The 20,639-nt window shown below is 45.0% G+C and overlaps 1 protein-coding gene across 1 annotated transcript in view; it reads right to left on the bottom strand.

The window, feature by feature from the left end:
• cacna2d2a (calcium channel, voltage-dependent, alpha 2/delta subunit 2a) overlaps positions 1 to 20,639 on the bottom strand; it is a 1,197,503-nt gene that overhangs the window by 120,068 nt on the left and 1,056,796 nt on the right. The window contains exons 18-20 of the mRNA XM_078209320.1: positions 18,880 to 18,954; positions 18,262 to 18,333; positions 12,220 to 12,291 (exon numbers count right to left, since the gene is read on the bottom strand). Coding sequence (XP_078065446.1) covers positions 12,220 to 12,291; positions 18,262 to 18,333; positions 18,880 to 18,954 — 219 coding nt within the window. The remainder of the gene's footprint in view (positions 1 to 12,219; positions 12,292 to 18,261; positions 18,334 to 18,879; positions 18,955 to 20,639) is intronic.

Raw genomic sequence — 20,639 nt, forward strand, 5'->3', positions numbered from 1 at the left:
GGCATGAAAATGGGAGAGTTTCTGATCCGTTTTTTAGGTGAGTTCAAATCTGTGATCTTATCCACTTAGACAAAAAAAAGCAGGAACCGATCCCTGCCTGTTGCCTAAGTTGCCTGAGGGCCAGCTGCTCAGATCAGAGGTCCGGAATGCGCATGCTTGCAGAAGGCTCGAAAACAGCAGCTCCCCCTGCCCTCCACGGACATTGGAGACCTCCCCACCATGGTCTCGACCACTCCTACAGACCCCACCCTGGCACACTCTCCCTCTCATTCCCTCCTCCCCTTGATTGCAGAGTGTCCTTCACCCCCTTTCCTCCCATGTCCCTGATGGTGCTTTGCAACTCCCCCCTCTCTTCCCATGCCCCCAATGACGGTCTCCAATGCCCCACGTTTGCAGAGTCCCCCTGTCACCAGCCCCCCATCATCACAATAGCACATTCCTCCCCTCCCCTCCACCCCCATCAGCACACCTGCAAGTGTTGCCTTGGATTCCCCCTCAGTACAACAAATCAAACTGCATGAAATCTTGCTGGAATTTCCTAATGGGCACTTGACTCGCCCAAACTGCCTGCAGCTGAACTGTCTTAAGAAGAGAGACCTGAATATAAGTCCCAAGATGGACAGAAAGGCAGGCAGGGCAGGAAGATGGTTTCCAGAAGAATGGCGCCACGATTCTCAGAGGGAGAACTGTCACACCTTCTGGATGCGGTGGAGAAAGGAGGGACATCTTTTCCCCCCAGATGGGTGCCAAGCAAGGTGGGGTAGAAGGCAGAGCAGCCTGGGAGACAGTGGCACTCTAGCCAGGAATCGAACCCAGATCCCTGGAGCTGTGAGACAGCAGTGCTAACCACTGTGCCACCCCCGTGCCATTTTGTTTCAGTACGATTGGAATGGGTGTGAAAATGGGCACCATTGCTGTTCACCCACTCCCGAATTTACAACCTCACCTCGCCAAATAAGGGAAGCGATGAGGTTGTAAAATCACCCCCAGGGTGTGGAGCTGACGGACTCCGGGTGTGAGCTGACGGACCCCGGGTGTGAGCTGACGGACCCCGGGTGTGAGCTGACGGACCCCGGGTGTGAGCTGACGGACCCCGGGTGTGAGCTGACGGACCCCGGGTGTGAGCTGACGGACCCCGGGTGTGAGCTGACGGACCCCGGGTGTGAGCTGACGGACCCCGGGTGTGAGCTGACGGATTCCGGGTGTGAGCTGACGGACTCAAAGAATGAACCTGTCTTACTACAAAAGGTAGAGAACTGGACCCTGTCCCATCAGATCTTCGAATCATTATGGAATAATGACAGGAGCAGTCTATTCAGTCCCTTTGAAGCTTACCAATTGCACCAAACTGAAAATTGTGGTGTGGCTGGCCGCACTAATAATGAAAACCACTCTTAAATAAAAATACGTTATTGGAAAGAGTTCTAAATGGTGGATTACTGTACATCAATGACTGTATCGGCATCATTTCCTGTTCCCATTTGAATTTCTGGGGATGGACTATCAACTAATATTCCAAAAGCGTACTGACTCCCACAGTTACCTTGACTACACTTTTCCCCACTATACTTCCTGTAAAGATATTATTCTATCCTCTCAGTTCCCCCATTTCGTTTGCATCTGTTTTGATGATGTAATCATCTATACCAATACGTCCTTTTTATTTGAAAAAAGAGACATGCTTTTGAGATTTTTTGTCTCCCACTCATCAGGATAGATTTGCAAGAATATCACATTGGTATTATTACCAAATTAGTCATTTGTCCTAATGTGAGCAAGACAAAAAGCCTTGAAATCAAAGTCTCTCTTTTCAGCAATACACAAGGTCTTTTTTCCTCAACCAAAGATTCCCCCTCACCATGGTTGACAGGCTCCTCAGTTGTGTCTGTTTCATTTCACATATTCCTGTTCTCACTCCTTCTCCTCTCTTCCAGAAATGATGGGGTTCCACTTATGAACATAAGAACTCGGAGCAGGAGTAGGTCATCTACTCGGGTGGATGGAGCTATTACAAGGGGGCATAACTATAGGGTTCGTGGTGGGAGATATAGGAAGGATATCAGAGGTAGGTTCTTTACGCAGAGAGTGGTTGGGGTGTGGGATGGACTGCCTGCAGTGATAGTGGAGTCAGACACTTTAGGAACATTTAAGCGGTTATTGGATAGGCACATGGAGCGCACCAGGATGATAGGGAGTGGGATAGCTTGATCTTGGTTTCAGATAAAGCTCGGCACAACATCGTGGGCCGAAGGGCCTGTTCTGTGCTGTACTGTTCTATGTTCTATGTTCTATCTGGCCCCTCGAGCCTTCTCCGCCATTCAGTAAGATCTTGGTTGATTTTTTCATGGACTCAGCTCCATTTACCCGCCCGCTCAAAACTATATCTATCTTTGCCTTAACAACATTCAATGTGGTAGCCTCAACTTCTTCACTGGGCAGGGAATTCCACGGATTCATAACTCTTTGGGTGAAGAAATTCCTCCTCAACTCAGTCCTAAATCTGCTCCCCCTTGAGCTCTGGTTCTATTTTCACCCGCCAGTGGAAACAGCCTCCCTGCTTCTATCTTTTCTATTCCCTTCATAATTTTATACATTTCTATAAGATGCCCCCTCATTCTTCTAAATTCCAATGAGTATAGTCCCGTTCTACTCAGTCTCTCCTCATAAGCCAACCCTCTCAACTCCGGAATCAACCCCGTGAATTTCCTCTGCACCCTGTCCAGTGCCAGTATATCCTTTCTCAAGTAAGGAGACCAAAACTGTACACAGTACACCAGGTTTGGCCTCACCAGCACCTTATACAGCTGCAACATAATCTCGCTGTTTTTAAATTCCATCCCTCTAGCAATGAAGGGCAAAATTCCATTTGCCTTCTTAATTACCTGTTGCACCTGCAAGCCAACTCCTTGTGATTCTTGCACAAGGACACCCAGATCCTTCTGCACAGCAGCATGCTGCAATTTTTTACCATTTAAATAATAGTCCATTTTGCTGTTCTTCCTGCCAAAATGGATGACCTCACATTTACCAACATTGTACTCCATCTGCCAGACCCTTGCCCACTCACTTAAACTATCCATATCGCTCTGCAGACTTTCAGTGTCCTCTGCACACTTTGCTCTACACTCATCTTAGTGTCATCTGCGAACTTTGACACACTACACTTGGTCCCCAACTCCAAATCATCTCTGTAAATTGTAAACAATTGCTGTCCCAACACTGATCCCTGAGACACATCACTGGTCACTGATCGTCAACCAGAAAAAAACACCCATTTATCCCCACTCTTTGTTTTCTGGTAGTTAACCAATCCTCTATCCATGCCAATACATTACCTGTAATGCTATGCACTTTTATCTCATGCAGCAGCCTTTTGTGCGGCACCTTGTCGAATGCCTTCTGGAAATCCAGATACACAACACCCACCGGTTCCTGGTTGTCCACTGTGTTCGTAATGTCCTCAAATAATTCCAGTAAATTAGTTAAACATGACCTACCTTTCATGAACCCATGCTGTGTCTGCCCAATGGGACAATTGCTATCCAGATGTCTCACTATTTCTTCCTTGATGATAGATTCAAGCATTTTCCCCACTACAGAAGTTAAGCTAACCGGCCTATAGTTATAGAACATAGAACATAGAACATAGAACATTACAGCGCAGAACAGGCCCTTCGGCCCACGATGTTGCACCGACCAGTTAAAAAAAAACTGTGACCCTCCAACCTAAACCAATTTCTTTTCGTCCATGAACCTATCTACGGATCTCTTAAACGCCCCCAAACTAGGCGCATTTACTACTGATGCTGGCAGGGCATTCCAATCCCTCACCACCCTCTGGGTAAAGAACCTACCCCTGACATCGGTTCTATAACTACCCCCCCTCAATTTAAAGCCATGCCCCCTCGTGCTGGATTTCTCCATCAGAGGAAAAAGGCTATCACTATCCACCCTATCTAAACCTCTAATCATCTTATATGTTTCAATAAGATCCCCTCTCAGCCGCCGCCTTTCCAGCGAAAACAATCCCAAATCCCTCAGCCTCTCCTCATAGGATCTCCCCTCCATACCAGGCAACATCCTGGTAAACCTCCTCTGCACCCTCTCCAAAGCCTCCACATCCTTCCTGTAATGTGGGGACCAGAACTGCACACAGTACTCCAAGTGCGGCCGCACCAGAGTTGTGTACAGTTGCAACATAACGCTACGACTCCTAAATTCAATCCCCCTACCAATAAACGCCAAGACACCATATGCCTTCTTAACAACCTTATCTACTTGATTCCCAACTTTCAGGGATCTATGCACACATACACCTAGATCCCTCTGCTCCTCCACACTATTCAAAGTCCTCCCGTTAGCCCTATACTCAACACATCTGTTATTCCTACCAAAGTGAATTACCTCACACTTCTCCGCATTAAACTCCATCCGCCACCTCTCGGCCCAACTTTGCAACCTGTCTAAGTCTTCCTGCAAACTACGACACCCTTCCTCACTGTCTACCACACCACCGACTTTGGTGTCATCAGCAAATTTGCTAATCCACCCAACTATACCCTCATCGTGTAAAGGAGCTGGAGGGGGAGGTAGAGGAACTCCGCATAATTCGGGAGGCGGAGGTGGAAGTTGATAGGAGTTATAGAGAAATAGTAACTCCTAGAAATGAGGCTTGGGTCAATGCCAGGAGGAGGGGTAAGAAGCAATCGGGAAGACAATCCCCTGGGGCGGTTCCCCTCCATAATAGGTTTTCGGTGCTGGAGGCTACAGTTGAGGAGGAATCAACTGAGCATAGAGAGCAGATCTCTGGGGGTGAGCCGAGTGAGAAAGCTCAGGTGGTTAGGGGCTGTAAAAGACTGGGCCTTGTGATTGGGGACTCCACAATTAAGGAGACAGATAGGAGGGTCGGAACTAAAGGTAGGGACTCAGGGTTGGTGTGTTGCCTACCAGGGGCTGGGGTCCGGGATGTGTCTGACAGGGTATTCAGGACTCTTAGGGGGGAGGGAGATAAACCACAAGTTATTGTACATGTGGGGACACACGACATAGGGAGGATAGGGGAAGGGGATATTAGGCAGGGATTTATGGAGTTGGGGTGGAAACTAAAGGCCAAGACTGACAGAGTGGTTATCTCTGGACTCTTGCCTGTACCACGGGATAGTTTAGAGAGGAATAGGGAGAGGGAAGGTTTGAATTCATGGCTGAGGGGATGGTGCAGGAGGGAGGGGTTCAGGTACTTAAGCAATTGGGGCTCGTACTGGGGAAGGTGTGACCTCTATGAGAAGGATGGTCTACACCTTAATCAGAAGGGGACCAATATCCTGGGGGGTAAATTTGCTAAGGCCATGCAGGGAGGTTTAAACTGATTCGGGGGGGGGGAGGGATCCTGAGTAGTGGGGCTGAAAGTGAGGGATGCATGGATGGGGACTGCAATGCACGGCATTGCAGAGGTGGGGTGGAGCAGGGTTTGAAATGTGTATACTTCAATGCCAGGAGTATTCGCAATAAAGTGGGTGAACTTGCAGCGTGGATCAGTACCTGGGACTTCGATGTTGTGGCTATTTCAGAGACATGGATAGAGCAGGGGCAGGAATGGATGCTGCAGGTCCCGGGGTTCAAATGTTTTAGTCGAAGTAGGGAAGGAGGTAGAAGAGGGGGAGGGGTAGCATTATTGGTCAGAGATTGTATCACAGTGTCAGAGAGGAGGTTTGATGAGGACTTATCTGTTGAGGTAGTATGGGCGGAGATTAGAAATAGGAGAGGAGAGGTCACCCTGTTGGGAGTCTTTTATAGACCTCCTAAAAGTTCTAGAGAGGTTGAGGAAAGGATTGCGGAGTCAATCCTGCTTAGGAGTGAAAGTAATAGGGCAATTGTTATGGGGGATTTTAACTTGACTAATATTGACTGGAATTGTTATAGCTCTAGCTCGTTAGAGGGGTCAGTTTTTGTTCAAAGCGTGCAGGAAGGTTTTTTGACTCAGTATGTAGACAGGCCAACTAGAGGTGAGGCTATATTGGATCTGGTGCTGGGAAATGAGCCAGACCAGGTGCTAGACTTGGAAGTTGGTGTGCATTTTGGTGATAGTGACCACAATTCGGTTACGTTCACCTTAGTGATGGAAAGGGATAGGCATGAACCTCGGGCCAATGGTTTTAGCTGGGGGAAGGGTAATTATGAGGCTATTAGGAGAGAATTAGGAAACATAGGTTGGACTAGGAGATTACAGGGACTGGGAACGTCCGACATGTGGAGTTTTTTCAAGGAGCAGCTACTGCGAGTCTGTGATAGGTATGTCCCTGTCAGGCAAGGAGGAATTGGTAGGGCTAGGGAACCGTGGTGCACCAAAAAAGTTTCTTTGTTGGTTAAAAAGAAAAAGGAGGCTTATGTTCGGATGAGACGTGAGCACTCGGGTAGTGCACTAGAAAGCTTTAGATTGGCTAAGAGGGAGTTGAAGAGCGAGCTTAGAAGGGCTAAAAGGGGACATGAGAAGACTTTGGCGGATAGGGTTAAAGAGAATCCTAAGGCGTTCTATAGGTATGTCAAGAACAGAAGGTTGGTTAGGGCAAGTTTAGGGCCAGTTATAGATGGCAGAGGGAAGTTATGTGTGGAACCGGAGGAGATTGGTGAAGCATTGAACCAATATTTCTCTTCGGTGTTCACGCAAGGGGACATGAATATAGCTGAGGAGGACACTGGGTTGCAAGGGAGTAGAATAGACAGTATTACAGTTGATAAGGAGGATGTGCAGGATATTCTGGAGGGTCTGAAAATAGATAAATCCCCTGGTCCGGATGGGATTTATCCAAGGATTCTCTGGGAGGCAAGAGAAGTGATTGCAGAGCCTCTGGCTCTGATCTTCAGGTCGTCGTTGGCCTCTGGTATAGTACCAGAAGATTGGAGGTTAGCGAATGTTGTCCCATTGTTTAAGAAGGGGAACAGAGACTTCCCCGGGAATTATAGACCGGTGAGTCTCACTTCTGTTGTCGGCAAGATGTTGGAAAAAATTATAAGGGATAGGATTTATAGTTATTTGGAGAGTAATGAATTGATAGGTGATAGTCAGCATGGTTTTGTGGCAGGTAGGTCATGCCTTACTAACCTTATTGAGTTTTTTGAGAAAGTGACCAAGGAGGTGGATGGGGGCAAGGCAGTGGACGTGGTATATATGGATTTTAGTAAGGCGTTTGATAAGGTTCACCATGGTAGGCTTCTGCAGAAAATGCAGATGTATGGGATTGGGGGTGATCTAGGAAATTGGATCAGGAATTGGCTAGCGGATAGGAAACAGAGGGTGGTGGTTGATAGTAAATATTCATCATGGAGTGCGGTTACAAGTGGTGTACCTCAGGGATCTGTTTTGGGGCCACTGCTGTTTGTAATATTTATTAATGATCTGGATGAGGGTATAGTTGGGTGGATTAGCAAATTTGCTGATGACACCAAAGTCGGTGGTGTGGTAGACAGTGAGGAAGGGTGTCGTAGTTTGCAGGAAGACTTAGACAGGTTGCAAAGTTGGGCCGAGAGGTGGCGGATGGAGTTTAATGCGGAGAAGTGTGAGGTAATTCACTTTGGTAGGAATAACAGATGTGTTGAGTATAGGGCTAACGGGAGGACTTTGAATAGTGTGGAGGAGCAGAGGGATCTAGGTGTATGTGTGCATAGATCCCTGAAAGTTGGGAATCAAGTAGATAAGGTTGTTAAGAAGGCATATGGTGTCTTGGCGTTTATTGGTAGGGGGATTGAATTTAGGAGTCGTAGCGTTATGTTGCAACTGTACACAACTCTGGTGCGGCCGCACTTGGAGTACTGTGTGCAGTTCTGGTCCCCACATTACAGGAAGGATGTGGAGGCTTTGGAGAGGGTGCAGAGGAGGTTTACCAGGATGTTGCCTGGTATGGAGGGGAGATCCTATGAGGAGAGGCTGAGGGATTTGGGATTGTTTTCGCTGGAAAGGCGGCGGCTAAGAGGGGATCTTATTGAAACATATAAGATGATTAGAGGTTTAGATAGGGTGGATAGTGATAGCCTTTTTCCTCTGATGGAGAAATCCAGCACGAGGGGGCATGGCTTTAAATTGAGGGGGGGTAGTTATAGAACCGATGTCAGGGGTAGGTTCTTTACCCAGAGGGTGGTGAGGGATTGGAATGCCCTGCCAGCATCAGTAGTAAATGCGCCTAGTTTGGGGGCGTTTAAGAGATCCGTAGATAGGTTCATGGACGAAAAGAAATTGGTTTAGGTTGGAGGGTCACAGTTTTTTTTTTTAACTGGTCGGTGCAACATCGTGGGCCGAAGGGCCTGTTCTGCGCTGTATTGTTCTATGTTCTATGTTCTATGTTCTATGTTCATCCAGATCATTAATAAATATTACAAACAGCAGTGGCCCCAAAACAGATCCCTGAGGTACACCACTTGTAACCGCACTCCATGATGAATATTTACTATCAACCACCACCCTCTGTTTCCTATCCGCTAGCCAATTCCTGATCCAATTTCCTAGATCACCCCCAATCCCATACATCTGCATTTTCTGCAGAAGCCTACCATGGTGAACCTTATCAAACCTTATCGGCCTTTTGTCTACCTCCTTTTTTAACAATGGTATCATATTTGTTGTTTTCCAGTTTGCCAGAACCGTCCCAGAATCCAGCGACTTTTGGTAAATTGCCATGAGTGCATTTGCTATTTCCCCCATCATTTTTTAGTACCCTGGGATGCATTCCATCAGGACCAGGGTCTACCTTTAGCCCCATGAGCTTCCCCAACACTACCTCTTTCGTGATAATGATCGTTTCCAGGTCCTCACCCGCCATTGCCTCCTTGTTATCAATTTTTGGCATGTTATTTGTGTCTTCCACTGTGAAGACCCACACAAAATACCTGTTCAATGCCTTGGCCATTTCCTCATTCCCCATTATTAAATGCTCCTTCTCATCCTCTAAAGGACCAATGTTTACCTTAGCCACTCTTTTTCGTTTCATATATTTATAGAAACATTTGTTATCTGTTTTTGTGTTCTGAGCCAATTTACTCTCATAACTTATCTTACTTTTCTTTATAGTTTTTTTCATGGCTTTCTGTTGACCTTTAAAGTTTTCCACTCATCTTTGCCACTTTGTATGCATTTTCTTTCCATTTGATACTTTCCTTTATTTCCTTAGATATCAATGGCTGATTATTCCTTTTCCTACAGTGTGTCCTTTTCACTGGTATCATAGAATCCTACAGTGCAGAAGGAGGCCATTCAGCCCATCGAGTCTGCACTGACCACAAACCCACCCAGGCACTATTTCCATACACTCATGCATTTACCCTAGCTAGTCCCCCTGACACTAAGGGGCAATTTAGCATGGCCAATCCACCTAACCCACACACCTTTGGACTGTGGAAGGAAACCAGAGCACCCAGAGGAAACCCATGCAGACACAGGGAGAATGTGCAAACTCCACACAGGTAGTGACCCAAGCTGGGAATTGAACCTGGGTCCTTGGCCCTGTGAGGCAGCAGTGCTAACCACTGTGCCGCCATGGTATATACTTCCTCTGAGCACTGTGAAAAATTGTTTTGAAAGTCCTCCACTGTTCCTCAATTATCCCACCAATCTTTGCTCCCAGCCTACAATCGCCAACTCCTCCCTCATCCCATTGTAGTCTCCTTTGTTTAAGCACAGGACACTGGTATTGGATTTTTCCCTTCTCACCTGCCACCTGTATTTTAAATTCAACCATACTGTGATTGCTCCTTCTGAGAGGATCCCTAATTGTGAGATTATTAATTATTCCTGTCTCATTGCACAGGACCAGATCTAGGATAGCTTGCTCCCTTGTAGGTTCCATTACATACTGTTTGAGGAAACTATTGCAGATACATTCTATGAACTCCTCCTCAAGGCTGCCTTGACCGACTTGGTTTGACCAATCGACATGTAGATTAAAATCCCCCGTGGTAATTGCCGCACTATTTTACATGCATCAGTTATTTCTTTATTGTCTGCCCCATCGTGATGTTATTATTTGGTGGCCTATAGACTACGCCTATCAGTGACTTTTTCTCCTTACTATCTCTGATTTCCACCCAAATGGATTCAACCTTTTGCTCTCTAGAACCTATATCATCTCTCACTACCGTCCGATATCATTCTTAAATATCAGAGCTACACCACCTCCATTACCTTTCTGTCTGTCCTTCCAAACAGCCTGATACCCCTGGATATTTAACTCCCAGTCATGACCACCCTGCAACCATGTCTCTGTAATGGCCACTAAATCATACTCATTCGCGATGATTCGTGCCGTCTACTCATTGTTTCGAATGCTACGAGCATTTAGGTAAAGTGCCCTTATGCTAGTTTTTATACCCTTTTGAATCCTAACACCTCCATGAATAGCATCTTTTGAGTTCTCCTTCCTTTTAACTTTTTTTATAATTTTCCATGTAGTTGACACCTCCTCCCCACATGCTAACCTGCTGCTTTGTTTCCCATGAACAGTTTTACCCTTCCCTTTCCCCTCCCCCCCACTTGCTAGTTTAAAGTCCTTGTGACCACCCTATTTATCCTTTCCGCTAGAACACTGGTTCCAGTTCGGTTCAGGTGAAGACTGTCCCAATGGTACAAATCCCGCCTGTTCCAATGCTGATGTCAATGCTCCGTGAAATGGGACCCCACTTTCCCGCACCACTCCTTTAGTCAGGTGTTTACTTCCCTAATTTTCTCATCCCTATGCCAATTGGCACGTGGCTCGGGTAGTAATCCAGAGATTATAACCCTTGACGACCTGTTCGTCAGTTTAGTACCTAGTGCCCTGATAATCCTCAAACAGGTCCCCTTTCCTAGTCTTGTCTATGTTGTTTGCCCCAATGTGGACCACAACAACTAGATCCTCCCATTCCCACTCCAATATCCTTTCAAGCCGGTCAGAGATGTCCTTCACCCTGGCACCGGGCAGGCAACATACCATGTGGTACATTCGATCCTGCTTACAAAAGATGCTATCAATCCCCCTAGTTATAGAATTCCCTACAACTACCACCTCCCGGATATGCTGCAGCGTCTAAAGCTCAGACTCCAGCTCATTCATCCTGAGCAGAAGTTCTTCAAGCAACCAACACTTGCTGTAGATGTGATCACTATAGCTCGCAATGGGATCTGCCAGCTCCCACATCATACAGCTACAGCACATCACCTGCCCAGCCACTTCTATTTAATTAATTTAACTACTCTTCACCATTCGCCCCACCAGCCTCTACGTTCGACAGATCATCCTCTGCCATTTCTTTGCTTTTGGAATATTAATTGATAGTCCACCCCCAACACCCTGTCCTCTTCAAAGGCACCATCCCACGTAAGCACAGAAAAATTTGCCCTTTTACCTCCTTCTTTTTCAAAATTAGGGACCCAATACTCCTTCCAGGTGAAGCAGTGATTTACTTGTACTTCTTTCAATTTAGCACTTGGTATTCACTGCTCACAATGCGGTCTCCTCTACAACGAGACATCAAACTTAACCCAAGTTACCACTTTACGGTTCAGTCCGCAGCTTCCAGACACCTGTCACTTTAATTCTCCGTCCCAATCTGACTCTGTCCTCTTCAACTGTTCCAATGAAGTTCAATGTAAGCTTGAGGACCAGCACTTCATCTATCCATTAGGCACTTTACAGCCTCCCAGAAGCAACAATCAAAGGAACAATTTCAGATCATAATCTCTGCTCCCATTTTTGAGGGCAGCAGTTGCTGATAATGATTTTGCATTCCCATTTACACCACCATCTTATCTTTCTTTTCTTATCCCATTACCATCTCATTTTGCCTTGCACGAACATCTCTTTACCATTTCATCCATCTCTCTTGCCTTTTACCCTATCACAGACCTTTCCTTTTGCTTATTCCCTGCCTTGGCTTAAAACTTGTTAAATCTCTAACTTTCTCCAGTTCTGGTGAGAGAGACAAGACTACTGTTAAGCCAAGCTTACATGTCAGGAAGGTGCAATGCTTGATATATGGTCTATGTCCATTATAGGCCACAGTAGCTAGACGAAGAGGTACAATAAATAGTATCTGTATCTGTATCTTTGCACTGGGATTGTTAAACATTCCTACAAACAGATTTGGCCATTTCATGAATAAAGGATTATTGTCTTACTTGGTCGGATAGACAGAATTCTTCACAATTAAAAAACCATGAAGCTACAAATAAATACATACAAATGATGTTATACTTACCTCATCCAGGGATTTGAGTAGAGTTCGGAAGGCACTTTCCCCACTCTTCCCATCAATCATGATTTTCCGGATCTGCGGAACCAGCGGCGAACACAAAAAACAAAAAGAAAATGATGCCACATGAAACTAATCTTTCTTTTCAATGTAATAGAATATGAGTGTGCATTCAGTGCAGGAATTAGCTACTGCTAGCCTCAAAATGGTCACCCACGTGGGATGAATTAGTTCTGAATTAGTGGTGAACCTGAACCCACCAGTCCCAACCTTTATCTGTGATTCACACACCGCTTCTTTACCCAATATTAACCTAATGGAAAGAGGTAGAATCGGCACCAAAATAGAAAATAAGAAATATTTAGTGAAATGTATTTGGATTAGGGCATTTTAGAATAACTTGATGGATAAGGGTGAGAATAACTGACTATTTGTTGATATATATTAGTACTAGAGGGAAGGGATCCTTTCATTTTGTGCAATTCTGATATTCCCAAAGGATAGAGGCGCACTGGAAACAATGCAATGTGGATTTACAAGGATGATAACAGAACTGTTGTTTGTTAAGGTAGACGGAGAAAAGATGATTCAATTTGTGGGAAGATCAAAATTAGAGGACACTGATATAAGATAGTCACTAATAAATTCAATAGGGAATTCAGCAGAAACTTCTCTACCTATAGAGTGATGAGAATGTTGAACATTCTACAAATACATAAAAAGGAAGAGAATAGTTAAAATAAATGATGGCTCCTTAGAGGATGAGACTGGGAATTAATAATGGGTAAAGAAATGGCAGAGATTTTGAATATGCATTTTCTAGTAGTCTCCACAGATGACACAAAAAGCATCCCTCGAATGGTTCAAAAACAAAATACTGTTCAATTTCATGGGGCAATGGTTAGATTCTCTCTTGTTAGAGCTTATCATTGCCTGGCACTTGTGTGGCAATGAACGCTACTTGCCACTTGTCAGCCCAAGCCTGGATATTGTCCAGGTTGCTGCATTTGGACATGGACTGCTTCAGTATCTGAGGCGTCACAAATGTGCATTCATCAGTGAACATCCCCATTTCTGACCTTGTGATGTTGGGAAGGTCAGTTTCACAATAAAGATTCTCCCATTTAATGGGAGATTAGAAGAAATTTGTTCTCTCAGATCTTGGTCTTTGGAAATCTTTTCCATAGAGAGCAGTGGAGGTTGGGTCATTGAATATTTTGAAGGCTGAGTAGACAAATTTTTAATATACAAGGCAGTCAAGCTCATGAGGGCAACTGAAGTTAAGGTCATAATGAGTTCAGCCTTGCTCTTATTGAACGTTGGAGGAGGATCAATGGAGAGGTGATGGCCTAGTGGTATTATCACTAGACTATTAATCCAAAAACTTAATGTTTTGGAGACCCGGGTTCGAATCCCGCCACGGCAGATGGTGGAATTTGAATTCAATAAAAATATTTGGAATTAAGAATCTATTGATGACCCATGAAATCAATGCCGATTGTTGGAAAAACCCATCTGATTCACTAATGTCCTTTAGGGAGGGAAATCTGTGTCCTTACCTGGTCTGGCCTACATGTGACTCCAGAGCCACAGCAATATGGGTGACTCTCAACTATTCTCTGAAATGGCCTACCAAGACATTTAATTCAAGGGCAACTAGGGATGGGCAATAAATGCTGGCGAGCTAGCGATGTCCGTGTCCCACAAAATAAAGGTCCCAATGACATCTTTCATATGTTCTTATGGAACTTGAATGGAGTAACTGAAGTGAATAGAAATGATGCATTTAAGGGGAAGCTAGATGAGGGAGAAAGAAACAGAAAAGTTGCTAACAGGACAGGATTAAAATTCATGGGGACAACAGGCAAATTCATCTTTGCAAACCTGAAAAAATTCAATCACGGAGGCGATCATGATAGAAAAGTCACCCCCAAGTGTGAAAGAGACAGAATCTGAGAGGAGTTGTTCCTAAAATGACAGGTTCCCTTCTCCGGATCCTGCTGCTCCTCCAGTGATAGAATCTGTGATTGGTGGAGCAGCAACGGCAGGAGACGAAGGGCCCCAATGAATCAGTGAGAAGCAGAGCATAACTGAGAGAGGCAACTGAAAACATAAGTCAACAGCTCAGAAACAATTCAGTCCATCATTACAGTAACTCCATTTGTGACTCCCTCTGACAGTAACAAGCCCTTCCATAGACCCTGTGGGTGGCTCTAAAAAGAACATTTTGATTACTAGATTTATATTTTGCTCATCTTGTGCTGGATTAGCAGTGCTCACTGTATGAGAAGAGGCATTACCTCCTTCAAGCACTTGACTGGAATCCTTACGCTCACTCTGACTTCTAATCTATCCCCTCTTCCTCAGAGTAAAACAGGGTGGGATTTTCTGAGCTCCCTGGCGATCCTACCCCTACCTCCACAAGTAGTATTGTGTGCCTACAGTAACTTTACACTCCAGCAAAACACAAACTTGCAAAGAGTGTAGCAAGCATCATCAGTCTTAAAAATGATTCCAAGTTAAAAATGTAAATAGTATATATATATGAAAGACCGAAGTCATGCACCAGCCTGCTCCTCATGTACTGTACACAGAACCCATAATCACAATCAAAGGGCAGAAACTACAGGCAGTGGACCAGTTCACTTATCTTGGCAGTACCCTCTCCCGAGCAGTGACTATTGATACAGAAGTTAACTGCAGAATAGCAAAGGCAAGTTCTGCTTTCGGTAGACTGCGTTCCACTGTATGGGAACGTCGAGGAATCAGCCCAGCAACAAAACTGAAGGTCTACAGCGCCGTGGTACTCACTACCCTCCTGTATGCCTGTGAAATGTGGACTGTGTATCGAACAAAGAACAAAGAACAATACAGCACAGGAACAGGCCCTTCGGCCCTCCAAGCCCGTGCCGCTCCCTGGTCCAAAGTAGACCATTCTTTTGTATCCCTCCATTCCCACTCCGTTCATATGGCTGTCTAGATAAGTCTTAAACGTTCCCAGTGTGTCCGCCTCCACCACCTTGCCTGGCAGCGCATTCCAGGCCCCCACCACCCTCTGTGTAAAATATGTCCTTCTGATATCTGTGTTAAACCTCCCCCCCTTCACCTTGAACCTATGACCCCTCGTGAACGTCACCACCGACCTGGGGAAAAGCTTCCCACCGTTCGCCCTATCTATGCCTTTCATAATTTTATACACCTCTATTAAGTCTCCCCTCATTCTCCGTCTTTCCAGGGAGAACAACCCCAGTTTACCCAATCTCTCCTCATAACTAAGCCCCTCCATACCAGGCAACATCCTGGTAAACCTCCTCTGTACTCTCTCCAAAGCCTCCACGTCCTTCTGGTAGAGTGGCTACCAGAACTGGACGCAGTATTCCAAATGCGGCCGAACCAACGTTCTATACATCTGCAACATCAGACCCCAACTTTTATACTCTATGCCCCATCCTATAAAGGCAAGCATACCATATGCCTTCTTCACCACCTTCAAGGACCTGTGGACTTGCACACCCAGGTCGAAGGCATGCAAGACAGCTCAATCATTTCCACATGACTTGTCTTCGCAGAATATTACGCATCAGATGGCAAGACAAAGTACCAGACACTGAAGTTCTCTCTCGAGCAAGTCTACCATCAGTCCACACACTGCTGATGAGAGCACTGACCCGGTGGGCAGGTCATGTCATCCGTACGCCGGACGAGCGCATACCCAAGCAGCTCCTTTTTGGGTAACTCTCTGCTGGAAGACGCTCACATGGAGGGCAGAAGAAACGTTACAAAGACACACTCAAGGCCACCCTGAAGTCGCTTGACATAGACACGACCACCTGGGAAATGCTGGCACAAAACCGCCCTACCTGGCGCTGCCTCATCCACAAGGGCTGTCAACCTTATGAAGCAAGGTGCAATGCTGAAGCACAACTGCGCAAGTCCAGAGCCACCAGCGCATCAACTACATCGCCTACACAAGTTTGCCTAATATGTGCCAGGACATTCCGTGCCCGAATTGGCCTGATCAGTCATCTTCGGACACACTGCATTCAGCCTCATAATGACTAATGGTGTCGAGGTCCTCATCGACGGTGATGGACGAACAACAATATATATATATATATATATATATATATATATAATACACACACACACACACACACAGTCGTTGGCATATCTTTATCTAACTAAAGAAGGAAACTTAAAAAAAATTCAACACAAATACAGATGTGACTGCATTACCGAATAAAAGATCATGAAAAAGTAGTCCCCAAAAAATAAAAAGTATATCTCAAGAAAATCATAAGAGCCCTTGAAAAATGTTGGCTCCTATGATAGGATTAGATGAGCAGGAGTGGGTCGAGGCTGTGTGGAGCACTCAAACTAGTATAGAACAGTTGGAATGATTGGCCTATTTCTATGCTGTAAATTCTAGATTTTGTTTGCAGTTATGATACTGAATCTCCAAAACACAGGTTCCTACTTCCCCGTGGATACGGGTGATCAGGGACATCGGTCCTGGTCAATATGATTACACATTTACTCCCCCCACCACTGACATACAGTGGCAACAGTGTGTACCATCTATAAGCTGCGCTGCAGCAACCCACCAAGCCACCATCCAAACCCCCACCTCGACAATAAGAATGACAAAGGCAGCAGATACCTGGGAACACCACCACCTATAAGTTCCCCTCCAAGCCACACACCATCCTGACTTAAGTTTAAGTTTATTTATTGGTGTTACAATGAGGTTACTGTGAAAATCCCTTAGTCGCCGCACTCCAGCGCCTGTTCGGGTACACTGAGGGAGAATTTGGCATGGCCAACGCACCTAATCAGCACAGGGGAGGAAACCGGAGCACCCAGGGAAAATCCAAGTAGACATGGGGAGAACGTGCAGACTCCGCACAGACAGTGGCCCAAGCTGGGAATTGAACCCGGGTCCCTGGCGCTATGAGGTAGCAGTGCTAACCACTGTGCCACCAACTTGGAAATATATCGCTGTTCCTTCACTGCCGCTGGGTCAAAATCCTGGAACAGCCTCCCTAACACCTCTGTGTACCTACACCACATGGACTCTAGCTATTCCAGATAGTAACTCACACCACCTTCTCATAAGCAATTAGGGATGGGCAATAAATGCTGGCCTAACACAGTGATGCCTGTGAACAAATAAAAAAACAGCAGGTTGGACTTTGTTCAAGGTAAGGACCTATCAGGAAAAAACATCTCACATCAGTGGAGGAAGGAAGAACCATCAAACTTAAGAGCTCTCTCGAGTGCTCGAGTCCTCTTGAGAGCAGGGCACCAACAATGCTCTGATACAATAGAGGAAAAATATAATTCCTGATGCTTCAAAGGAACAGCTGACTCTTTTCTTGGGATGACGGTATGTGGTGGTTGAATGAATTGAGGATTGAGTTATAAGGAGAGGCTGAATAGACTAGGACTTTTTTCTCTGGAGCGTAGGAGGCTGAGGGGTGACCTTATAGAGGTCTATAAAATAATGAGGGGCATTGACAAGGTAGATAGTCAATATCTTTTTCCAAAGGTAGGGGAGTCTAAAACTAGAGGGCATAGGTTTAAGGTGAGAGGGGAGAGATACAAAAGTGTCCAGAGGAGCAATTTTTTCACACAGAGGGTGGTGAGTGTCTGGAACAAGCTGCCAGAGGTAGTAGTAGAAGCGGGTACAATTTTATCTTTTAAAAAGCATTTAGATAGTTACATGATGGGTATAGAGGGATATATAGAGGCCAAATGCGGGCAATTGGGATTAGTTTAGGGGTTTTTAAAAAAAGGCGGCATGGACAAGGTGGCTGAAGGGCCTGTTTCCATACTGTAAACCTCTATCACTCTGTGAAAGTTCTGGAGATATTATTGGCGTGATCTTACTGGTCGTTTCCACCACTCTCCTGCTGTAGTGAGATCGGAGAATTTGGCACCCAGCCAAATTTCCGTTCACTTAGCAGAATTGGAAAATCCTGCGACTGTGAACAGCATAACATTCCGGCCTACATATTTTTAATTTCCACTGAAGAGGCCACTCCTTACCTGTTCCTTGTTTTCATCTTCCAGCTCAGCATCCAAGAAATCCAGAGTCACTGGCTCCTGGAAATTTATAATCTAGAGATGAAATCCGTAAAAAGGGACACATGACAGACATTGACAGCCACCGTCAATGAGATTTAAAAATGAAGAGGTCTCTATCATCTTGCTTTGAATGCTTTACTGTTTTGGTTTATTCAAAGGTTTATAAATGCAACCATATCAATGCATGGATCAATCTTGGGTTATAGAACAATCTTAGGTGTTGGGCCGTAAGAGTGTCAGGAGCCAGTAACAAGCACCGATCACATGGATGGCATCATCATTTTTACACTGCTCTCTGTAGAAACTCACCTGTGGGAAAGATTACCAATGATGAACACCCATACCACACCCCACACTCCAGTTGTGAAATGGGTTACTCACTTAGGACATTTACCCCAACTACCAACAGTGGATAGAAGCTGAGTCCATGATAGACTAATCAAAGACTCTGGGTGAAGTCCAGAATGGTACCTTCTGGTTATTAAAACATTATCCAAATGGGTAAATGATTAAGATGCTCACACCTGAGCTAAAAGATTGTTACAGACATTGGAGTGAATTGGTACTAAAATCTCTCACCTTTGGCCGTAGGTTAGGATGCAACAGGACATACCCATTTGGATCGATGGCGAAAAAGTATCCATTCGCACCTAACTGTGTGGAGAAAACAACAGAGAATATTAACAAGAAACTCTGGCAGAAATTTCAAGATGAAATGAAACAGAGCACAGTGGCTCTTTTCTGCAGATTTCAATGGTGTGTAGCAAAACTAGAACAGTGATATTAAAAGACTTGAAAAGCCTATGTCCCTTAAATACATAGGGACATAGGAAAAACATAGTGTCAAAGGTAAAGTTATCTGATACATAGCAATATCCTATATGTGTGTACAAGAGGACTTTCTTGATCAATATGTTTCCAATCTGACAAAGAATGTTGGATTTAGGGTTCGTGGTGGGAGATACAGGAAGGATATCAGAGGTAGGTTCTTTACGCAGAGAGTGGTTGGGGTGTGGAATGGACTGCCTGCAGTGATAGTGGAGTCAGACACTTTAGGAACATTTAAGCAGTTATTGGATAGGCACATGGAGCACACCAGGATGATAGGGAGTGGGATAGCTTGATCTTGGTTTCAGATAAAGCTCGGCACAACATCGTGGGCCGAAGGGCCTGTTCTGTGCTGTACTGTTCTATGTTCTATTTCATAGAATCCTACAGTGCAGAAGGAGGCTATTCGGCCCATCGGCCCACCGACCACAATCCCACCAGGCCCTATCCCTATAACCCCATGCATTTACCCTAGCTAGTCCTCCTGACATTAAGGGGCAATTTAGCATGGCCAATTAACCTAATCCACACATCTTTGGACTGCGGGAGGAAACCAGAGAACCCGGAGGAAACCCACGCAGACACAGGGAGAATGTGCAAACTCCACTAATGACTCAAGCCGGGAATCGAACATGGGTCCCTGGCGCTGTGAGGCAGCAGTGCTAACCACTGTGCCACTGTGACACCCAGATTTAGATCTGGGAGATGAATTGCTTCAAGTGGAATGTGTTAAAGGCAGATATCATCAATTGAACAATGATCATACTATAGTATATTTTAAAGCAATTATGCAAAAAAATCAGAAAATGTAAGAGATGCAAATGCACAATGAGGGAAGAGGTTTTTTTAATTTAAGAAATTTAGCACAGGTAGATTGAATAGGTGATTACATGGTAAAGCAGTAAACAGAACAATGGAAGTGTTGTGAAAATCTGGTTCATAATTCACATGTTTTAGAAATAACTTCTAGCTTCAGGAATATAACTTGTAGGTTGGAGATAAAGTATTTAATATAAAATAAGTGGATATTTGATTGAGAAACTGATAACTTTGGTGTAAATGTAATTCAAATAGACCTAGTTTTATTACGCTTAAAAGGTTAGGGTTGATTGTGAAAACATGCTTAACAATGGATGACCCATTTCTGGACCTCTGGATAGAGTCAGAGGCCGGAATTTTACCGGCACGCCGGCCCTGGAATCGGGGTGGGCGAGGCTCACAGAATGGCATTCTCTGTTGGCCACGGGTGGGATCTTACGAGCCTCGGGCGGGCGAGGCGATAAAATTCTGTCTAGAGTATCTGTTGTTATCTTAATAAAACCAATTAAAAGCTCACAATTCTGGGAAAGAGGGTGAAAAACTTCATTCAGGATAGAAATTATTCATATGGGTTGTAGAATCAAAGACTTATGTTGAAGATATAATCATTTGTTTGATTTTCTGTTTTGAACCATCCCAAAGCATGCCACAATGAGTGAGAGAACCAATAGAAGGGAAAATCATATTTGACC

This window comes from Mustelus asterias, chromosome 3, assembly GCF_964213995.1.
Source record: "Mustelus asterias chromosome 3, sMusAst1.hap1.1, whole genome shotgun sequence".
NCBI classification, from domain to species: Eukaryota; Metazoa; Chordata; class Chondrichthyes; order Carcharhiniformes; family Triakidae; genus Mustelus; species Mustelus asterias.